This window comes from Nuphar pumila, chromosome 9 (assembly GCF_984573655.1).
Source record: "Nuphar pumila chromosome 9, dmNupPumi1.hap1.1, whole genome shotgun sequence".
NCBI lineage: Eukaryota > Viridiplantae > Streptophyta > Magnoliopsida > Nymphaeales > Nymphaeaceae > Nuphar > Nuphar pumila.
The window spans coordinates 2,454,498-2,464,412 of record NC_143257.1 but is presented as its reverse complement, the minus strand read 5'-3'; the positions used below and the strand labels follow the sequence as shown (position 1 = coordinate 2,464,412).

Genomic DNA, 9,915 nt, shown 5'->3' with positions numbered 1-9,915 from the left:
ACCATAATTTTCGTCAGGACTAGTCAAAATAAAAATATATGACAACATATATTTTCAATAAGCACATAAAGGACTTTGTGTTTTTTATAAAGAAAACACCAAAAACATTCATCTAATGATTTTTATTCAACATAAATACATTATATACATGCATATACACATCTAAGCAAGCTAAAAACACAGTGATTAAATTTACAACATGAATTAAATACGAGCTCAAACGCATAATCAAGAATATCATATAGCTGATTTTTTAAAAGAAAGCATCTATGAACCAAAATCAATTTTCACATAGATGACTTTATTTCTTAGAATATTAAATTAGTCATAAGCAGCTAATATTAGTTTTAACATGAATCATATTTAATACATGTTGATCATATATAATTCAACACATAATATAAATCACAATTCATACATAAACAAAATTTCCAAAAGAATGCATTTATAAACCAAAATTGGTTTTACATAAATGGATCTTATTCTTGGATTTTAAATCGACCATGAACAACTATTATCAGATCTAACATGAACATAATTTAATATATGTTGTCCACGAATAAAACTAATACAAATCATAGATCAAGAATTATATAAAATGTTTTTTCAAAAGAACCACTTGATTTATGCAACAATTCCAAAAATGATTTTCATAAAAACTATTTTGAAGATTTTAATACTCCATGAACTGTATAACATATCAGGGCATGCTTATGCATCTGAATAATATATTATCAGCTCTTATACTAACCATGACTAATATATATACTACTATGCATCTGAAAATCATATCGCAGCACGCTTATGCACTTTGGCACTATGCACATATTTATTGTTATAGTGCACCTACCTGAAAAACAAAAAACCATTGGATCTAGTGCTGACTTCTTTCTTATAACCATCACCAATGGAGGAACAACCACACTAATACCAAGACTGACACCTCTTCCAAGAAAGGTCATGTAGGAGGAAGAAGGAAGAAAGATAGGGAATTAGAGAGAGATGAGCGTGAGGGATTAGGGTTTACTTTGTGGTAGTTTTTGAGAAATGTCTAATATATACAAAAAAACAATTTTTTAGCAGGAAAAATAAGCTTTCCAATTTTTTGAATTCCAGCTTTCTTATAAAGCCTCGGAATTGGAAAGAAAAAACAAACAAAAAAATCATTTTTTTTACGCTTCCAAGCATGCCTCTAACAGTATCAATGGGGGCTCTGCTTGTGATGCAGAGGATACATTAGAAGAAATCTCTCTAAAATATGACATGTTTAAGGAAGCTATGGGGGTATGTGACTTTACTGCAGTTACATTTCAAAAGTTACTTTTTTATGTACATGTAGGATGTTTACAATGAATGCATTAGTTATAACATAATTTGCAGTTTGGGTTCTATTAAGGATGAAATAAAAGTTGCTCCACCTCAATCTAGTGATTGGTGATAGAAAGAATGATTGTTGGAAGGGAACTTAGTCACCCCATGTACATTGCCTTTTTCTCAAGGAGAAGGTGCAATGTGATTGCACACTTTTAGTGTGTTGCTGATCATCTTTCATTTTTGAAATGAAGTCTGTTAGCTAAGGAGCCCAAACAATGAAAGAGGGTGATCAAGTGAAGCAGCACATCAAAAGTGTGCAATTAATTATTTTTTTTTATAACCCTGCTCCCTGCAAGGAAAAAATGTGCAATTAAATTGTACTTTTTTTTTGCTAGGTGCACACTGTATCAGTTTTTAAGAAAATTTTCATTAAAGGCCCATCCTTTGGACACTAATTTAAGAAATGAACTTTACTTTCTAAAATTCTTGATATGGGTTATAGGTTAAACACTATCAAATAAGAAATTTAAGAAATGAAACTTTTAGTGTGCCACTAAAATTCTTGATAGTTTCCTGAAAACTATCAAATAAAGACATCAGGTTAACATTCCTCATCTCAAAAATTATGACTTCTTTTTCTTTTTCTGGTTACTTGCATTGTTTTCTGAAATTTAGAAATACTTGTTCATCTTCACAAAAAAAAAAAGGAAATTTATTGTAATTTGGTTTATGATTTAAGGATAACAATAAAATAGGCCTATGTTTGGTAATTTTAAGAAAACATATGCTAATATTAGAAAACTCATAAACATGAGGCTCATTTTCAAAATTAAGGCAAAAGATTGGGCCCTAAATGAAGTTTTCCCAACCTTTTTTTATCTTATTTCCCTTTAAATGATTTTATTTTAGGCATGTTTGGAAGAAAAAATGATGAGAAAAATGCAAGTAAGAAAAAAAAATAGCAACTTTTCCAACCGTTCTAAATGAGAGATTTTTTTTTGAAAGAAAAGTTTTTCTAAAAAGTGTGATTTTTGATAGAAAAAAATCCTCCACTTAAGGTAAAAAAAAAATTCTATCAAAAATTTGTTTTGATTAAGGCAACCATTCACCTACAATACACAAGAAGAGCTTCTTCTATCTTCATCTTCTTCCCACTCACCACTAATTTTAGGTCTCTCTTTCTCAGAACTGCTCAATTTCTCTTCTCATTTTCTCACATTTGTCATTTTATTTTTTTCATGTTATACAAACAAGTAAAAAAAAATTTATCGTATCAAATTTTTTCTTCATTCCAAATGCGCCCTTAGATTCCTGCAAACAAGAAATGAATATCATATTATTCGACTCAAGCAATTGTCAATTTGAAATAAACATGGTTCTGGATTAGGGATGGCAGTGGATTGGGGGAAAGCGGGGGCCCGCCTCGCCCCGTTTGGACCGGGGATGAAGGGTATGAAACAGGGATGGAGGCGGGGACGAAGGTTAAAATCCATCCCCGTCCAGGTGTGGAGGCGGGGATGGACGTGCACTTTTCCCCGCCCCACCCCGTTCCCGCCTCATCCCCGCCTTGACCACTTTTCCCCGCCCCGCCTCATCCCCGTTTGAACCGGGGATGGAGGACATGAAACGGGGATGAAGGCGGGGGTAGAGGATAAAATCCATCCTCACCGAGGATGGAGGCAGGGGTGGAGGATAAAATCTTGAGGCGGGGCGGGGGTGGAGACCTTGTCCCCCGCCCCGCCCCACTGCCATCCCTATTCCGGATCAAACCCCACTGGCACGGTGCATGGGTGTGTTCGTAGTTTTCAGAGGTGGGCGAGGTAAGTCAGGGTGATTGTAGGGCCCCACCTGAGGTTTTTCTCGCTTAGGCAAAGGTTCCTCGTCATAAAAAAAAGAAATAAAGAGGTAAAGTTATTTTAAAATCATGCATGCCTTTGAAAAAAATGAAAAATACGGAGGCTAATTGTAATAAAATAAAAAACGGCATGTTTTATGTGAATAGACGAAAGTTGATGGTACATTTTATAATTCATTCCGTGTTTTTGGACAGAAGCTCAAAGGGAAGACGTTGGTCCTCTCTTCCCTTTTAACTCCTCTATGCGCGTAAGGGAATTCATCCTCCCGGCGACGTCCGTCTCCTAATTCCGGGCAATTCTGAATTCCTACCTCCGCCATCGTGTCCTCCCTTTCGTGTCCCTCCCGATTCGGAAGTCGGATTTGGTTCCTCATCCCATCTGAAACAAACGTGTCCCGAAGTGATCCCTCGGAGATGAAGAAGGAGGACACGGTGAAGCTCATTAGTGCGGAGGGCTTCGAGTTCATCATCGACAGGAAGGCCGCTCTCGTGTCCAATACCCTCAGGAACATGCTCACCTCTTCAGGTATTCCGCAACTCCCACGCCGTTTTATCCGATCTCGTTTCACCGAGAATTGGGGACAGGGTTAGGGTTTCTTATCTTCTGGCGATGACGAATCCGTTTTCCGGCAGGTAGTTTTACGGAGACGCAGCTCGGAGAGGTCAGGTTCCCCGATATCAGCACGCCCGTTCTGGAGAAGGTCTGCCAGTACTTCTACTGGTCCTTGCAGTACGCTAGGTATGCGTTTTTCTGATCCGCGTAAATGAAGAGTTTCTTTGTTCTTGATGCTTTCCCTTCCGATGATCTGCATGAGTTCGCATGATTTCTTTGGTTCTTGCATGTGGCGGATTAGGGTTTACTTTGCGGTAGTTTGGGGATTACTGCCAACATTTCGTTGTACAATGTGATTTTCGGCGAGGCCTGCCCGAGTTTGCGTAGTTGATTATGAGATTTAGCTTGTTGATTGGCTTGTTTGGTTCTTGAGTGTGTTTGAATCGTTGAAATTGGGAAATTTTGAAAACTCAAGATGAGTGAAGCTAGCTATTTTATGCTCAGGTGTGCTTTTGCATTGTTTTCATTTTTCATCTGAATGCACTAGTTTTATGGATGGGGGCCTGATACAATATAAAAGATATAAAATGAAAAGCAATTTGGTTTCTGGATTTTGTCTTGTTTAAGTTCGTGTTGCCCATGCATGTGGCAACATAGGTGGGATACATGATGTTGATACCATGGTGTGTGTCAAATTGGCAATAATGGCCTATTAAACGCTTAGCTATTCTAACTTTCTTTTTTTCATGTATTTCTAGATAAAATGCCTCTAGTGCTACTGTTAGGATTCTAGAGTGTTCCTAGTTAATAATTGGACTTGGTTCACTTGGTAGAGGGTGAGAATTTTATTTCTTGCCATCCCAGGATTAGATGCCATTACTGGGGACTGGGACACAACATTAGAAATGGAGGTGGGGCACCTTTTCTGATTCTCCACCTTGTTTAGGCGCACTTTTTGATATATTTTCCTGACACCTTTTTTTAGATGATAAAATGTGTGATATATCATGTTAGCACGAGCATGAATGCATTTATGGATCCATCCCAAATAATGATAAACCTGCTCAAATGAGCTGATTCCAGCAGCTTTTTCTTCTGAAGTTTCTCATTGAAGTTAGTTTTGGTAATAGGGGAAATCATATTCCTCGGAGAACAGAAGGAAATAAGGCTGATGTTGGCTATTTGTTTAATGAGGCCTACTTTGTTGAGTGAAGATAACCTTTTGGATATATGTTGCCTCTCTCATGATCTTGAGACTTATCAAATTTGGTTTTATGCTATGGTACCTGGACACTCCATTTTGCCCTCCGTACCCGTGTCCACACCCAGACACGCCATTTTACCCTCTGTACATACAAGTTTGTATTTAATTTATAATTATATTTTCAGTTTAACTTTATATTTTAGGTATAGCATATATATTTAGATTATATTCAGTCTATTTTGAATTTATTTTATATTTGTGTGATATTTAATATATATATAGCCGTGTCTCCCTACCCACATTTTTTACCTGCACCCGTACCCAGGTGACATAGGCTTTATGGATTTTTTAATCTGTTTTTTCTTTCCAAATGGTATTCTTTTTTTAGTCTAAAGCAAAAGATCTACACTAAGTTAAGGAAAATTATGGTTTTGAACATAAAAAATGTAATATTCATGCGGGACGATGGTCCCTATTACCCTATGTTCCCGATATCTTTCAAGTCCCTGATAAATTAGGTTTGACTTATATTGTCCATTCTAGAGTAATTACCAATATTTGAAGTCTTTGATCACTTTGGATGAATTGATAATCTTAGAACACCAAGACCTTGCATGGTTTAAATCATAGTCATCGATATCGCTGATATTTTGAAAATATCGCGATATTATCGGTTTTCCAGGGTCAGTCAATATTTTCCTGCAATTTTCAAAATATCGCCAGAATCTAAAATATCATGATATTTTCCCGAGATTTTCAAAAAACATTTTTTAATATATTTTAAGTATCTTTTTGTGTTTCTTTTAAATTTTAAAAACTTTTCTAATTGTTTTTTTATATTTTTGCAAGAAAAATATTATAAAACCTATTATTTATTATCCTTTTATTATTGATAGCTTCCGAGATTTTCTCATGAAAAAACACTTTTTGAAAATATCTCCGAGAAAAAGCCTCCTCGAGAAATTACCTTGAACGATACAGATGACTATGGTTGAAATGCATTTGAACACGTATGTAACACATATTAGTTGATATGGTGCCTCAAACTCTGGGTGTGAAGAGTGAAAGCCTTCTATAGGTTGAAGGAAAGCCTATTTTTATGGATTGTCTGGAAGTAATTTGGCATCATTCTTACCTTGACAAATTCTTGTTTTAGTATATAGTTACTGTTCATTCCTATCATACTTATAGTCTTTCCTATATTGTGCATTATATGCATGTTCAATACTGTATATAATCAAATTATAGTTGACCAATAAAAGTGCCTAGTTTCTACAAATGTCCTAGTGTCTATATCACATGGATATTCATATAACAATAAGAAATGGGATATGATTATGTCACATGGATATGGATGTGGAAATGGGTCATGATGCAAATATGCTTGACACAATGCAGCAGTTCTCAACAATTTGGACCCAGGGACACGGCTGTCCACACACACACATGTATATGTATATATATATATATATATATATATATATATATATATATATATATACAACAACTACGCCTTCATCCCAAAACAATTGGGGTCGGTGAATATATATATATATATATATATATATATATATATATATATATATATATATATATATATATATATTTCTAAATCATTATAATTAAAATATCAAATAATAAAACTGGGTTGAAATTGAAATGTAATGTCATTAATATCTGATTTTAAAGGGAAAATAATACAAGTGAATACAAAATAAGTAATCAAGATCATAAAGGAAATAGATGGAGTTAATAACACAATGTTGACTGTGTCCAGGAAGTATCCTAGTGTTATCTGAGTGTCTTGTCATGATGACATGAGATATGCATGCTAAGTGAAGTGCCTATGTGACATAGTGTTCGATATGGCTCTTGTTCGAGTCTTCTCTTAAGAATGGCATGTATAAGATGCCATATTAGAAGCAAAAATGAAGTATATGTGCAGTATATAGCCTAGTGTGGTTGACCCTTGAACAGCTCTTGACAACAAATAATGGTTTATAATTAATACTTTTGTGGTGGACCCATTAAAATCATGAGAACAATTCAAATACTTCTGATGGGATGAAGCTGGTAGCAATGCTTTATATGGTAATGAAATTTTGCTGCTTTCCAAAAAAAAAATCTCATGTTTCACATATTCCTGAATGTCTATTTTGCAAGCATTATGTTGGAACATTTTGTGCTTTCTTTAAGGCTGCTATATGATACAGATGGGAATCAAATTTGTGTTGTAAATTTGTAATTAAAAGTTTAAAAATGTAGTAAAATACAAATGCAGAACAAAAAAAATAGTAATAAATATACAACGCAAATTCATCATTGCAAGAAACCATTATATATAATTCTGCACAACAGACTAATAGCTGTTATGTTTTCCAGCATAATTAGCATGAAATTATTCAATCAAGAGTCATGCATCATCTTTTGTGTGTATGTGTGTTGTGTGTGTGCAACGGCGAGATTGTATGCTGTGTGTGCGTGCATGCATTTTTTTGCTTTAACAGCTAAGTAACACAATCATCTTTGCCATGGTACCATGATGTTTAGCTATTCCATGCAACCACCCAAGAGCTTTATCAAGAATTAGTTCCAAGACCTCGTTCTTCTCATGCCATGTTATTGCAACACAAACTTTTTATTATTGTTACCCTTTTTATTTTTTGTGGCCATATGAGGCTTAGGGCACCTTATTTTTCATATGTCAAGTATTTTTCAAACAAATGGTATTTAAGTTTTTGAGATCTCTGTTGAAACTTTTAATGTGTTTCCCTCAAAAGCTTTTTCTCTACCAATCTTCCCTTTTCACCTTATGAATAGTCTTTTTTAAATTGCTGTTAGTTGTGTTTGTTCCACCTTGTTATTTTTTGGCATCTTTATTTAACTTTGAGCTTCCTCAAACCAGGTTAAAGTTAAACAGGGGTTTGTGTTTGATAGTATTGATACGTATTGGCAGCTTTGGTTAGAAGGATTTTGCTCCAAGTCTTGAAATTAATTACTTAAAGATGGTATGCTTCTGAACATACGGTGCTTATGATGATACATTAACAACTATCTTCTTTACTACGCCTTCATCCCAAAACAATTGGGGTCGGCGATATGAACCAAAACAGTGGTTCATATTCATAGGGTGTGACTAAGTTTTTATGCTGGCTGTCACTGGCCTACCGCAACCCTCCTTCTTTATCCGGGCTTGGGACCGGCAGTGTATAACTAAACAATTATACACAGGCGGAGTTTTACATTAACAACTATAAGAGTAGATAATTGCATGAATTAATCGTTTAAGCTCTTCTCTTCATTAATTTCAAAGAAACCCTGTTCCAGCAAATTTTGCGCTGTGTGCATCTGATTAATCTGTCAAGGTAATTATCGTCAAAAGTTTCATTGAAGGTGACATAAAACCAGTTCTTTTGAACTTGTAGAAGCTCATGAAGATGTTTTTCCTCGTTCAAATGTAGATGTGCTTTCAAATAGCAAGTTGAAATCATGAGTGTTGAGATATGATGGCTATTGATGTTGGTAAATTTCTATTGGAAACGCTTCTTTTTCTTTTTTAAGGGATTTCTTTTGGAAAAGTTGTAATGGTATAGATTGTTGCATTAGCATCCGTCATATCAGTTTGCAGCATTAGGCGTCTGATCTGTTTCTGGTATTTTCAGTGGGGAGCTTAAAAGAAAATGCTTTGAGAGTTGTATCGCTGTGTGCCTGTGGGTTGATCATGATTATTAGATGGAGATAGATGTGCTGAACATGTTTAATTTGCATCTGATGTGTTCACTCATGCTATAACTGGCAGTGTAGGGTTCTGAAAACCTGAGTTTAGTTCTATGCAGCTTATTTGTTCTCATCTATGAAATGGTTATAGTTGAAAGTTTAGGTTCAAGGTTCTGACATTGAATTTGCTGTTATCTTCCATACATGTAGTGGCAATTTTTTTTCATTGTCTCTGCATTTCATTTATTTATTTATTTATTTTCTTCACAGTGGGAAAGAGACAGAGTTTCACATTGAACCTGAAATAACTTTGGAGTTGATGATGGCTGCTAATTACCTCCATACATGACATTCCAATTCTGTAACGTGTGTAGCTCTTATACCAGACATTCTCAAACTCCATCTCTGTCACTATACTTATTCAGGATTGAAACAATTCTAGCCTGAAACTATTATCATGATTGCTTTAGGGCTTGTTTCATGCCTCGCCCAAGATGCGACAGAACGAACAAACATAACAGATGTACTAAGGCCAATGTTTGTTTTGCCTGAATAAGAAGTGCTCCTTGTGTCTAACTTTAGTTTTTCGCCTTGTGCGGACAGCATGAACACTCACGGATAATGGGTCGGATAATTTTGTTTTGGATCATATGACTCGATCCGCCCAACCATATGAGTGTTTTAACATGTTCATTATGGATTTTAACCGGGGATATGAATATCAGATTGGATCTAAAAACTTAAAAATGTTTAAAATTTGAGTAATTTGAGAAAAAATAAGAATTGATATCTTTTTATATATAAATGATGTCATAGTACACCTAATTATGAAAGTTTATCATGAAAATATCAAGCCCTAAAATCAATTTAACTATAAAAATCAAATTATTAAACCCTATTAAATCATAAAACCATAAAATGCAAGAAAATAAATCATAAATAAACCCAAAAAACTTAAACTATAAGAAAAATACACCATAAATTAAATAAAAAACCCTAATTCAAACCCTAATCAAAGAAAAAAAACAGCCATAATCAAATACAAGCCCTAATCAAAATAACTATAAAAAGCTTTATTTAAAAAATTGATTCAAAATCCTAATCATAAAAAATCTTAATCCAATTAACTAAAAAAGGCCTTAATTTAAGAAAATTTATTCAAAGCCCTAATCACAAAAAATAAAATAAAAAAACATAATCAAATTAACTACAAAAAACTTTAATTTAAGAAATTTGATTCAAAGCTCTAATCATAAATAATCAAATTAACTA

General features: G+C 34.4%; 1 protein-coding gene across 2 annotated transcripts; it reads left to right on the top strand.

The window, feature by feature from the left end:
- The first annotated feature begins 3,355 nt into the window (after window positions 1–3,355).
- LOC149828195 (BTB/POZ domain-containing protein) lies at window positions 3,356–9,196 on the top strand. 2 transcript variants are annotated; one of them, XR_016434252.1, is made up of 4 exons: window positions 3,363–3,695; window positions 3,803–3,908; window positions 8,589–8,726; window positions 8,914–9,196. XR_016434252.1 is itself a non-coding variant. In XM_090017436.1 (3 exons), exons 1-3 carry the CDS (start codon window positions 3,584–3,586, stop codon window positions 8,990–8,992), a joined length of 297 nt encoding a protein of 98 aa, XP_089873562.1. In that variant the 5' UTR covers window positions 3,356–3,583; the 3' UTR covers window positions 8,993–9,196. The 2 variants fall into 2 exon arrangements, 1 of the variants encoding a protein (XP_089873562.1); XM_090017436.1 differs by lacking the exon at window positions 8,589–8,726 and having other exon boundaries at window positions 3,356–3,695.
- The last annotated feature ends 719 nt before the right edge of the window (window positions 9,197–9,915 follow it).

Excerpts from the sequence above, each read along its gene's own strand:
- LOC149828195 (XM_090017436.1), top strand. The coding sequence starts at position 3,584 with ATGAAGAAGGAGGACACGGTGAAGCTCATTAGTGCGGAGGGCTTCGAG. Across the intron at positions 3,696-3,802 it reads GAACATGCTCACCTCTTCAG|GTAGTTTTACGGAGACGCAG; the intron begins GTATTCCGCAAC and ends GTTTTCCGGCAG. Across the intron at positions 3,909-8,913 it reads TGGTCCTTGCAGTACGCTAG|TGGGAAAGAGACAGAGTTTC; the intron begins GTATGCGTTTTT and ends TTTTCTTCACAG.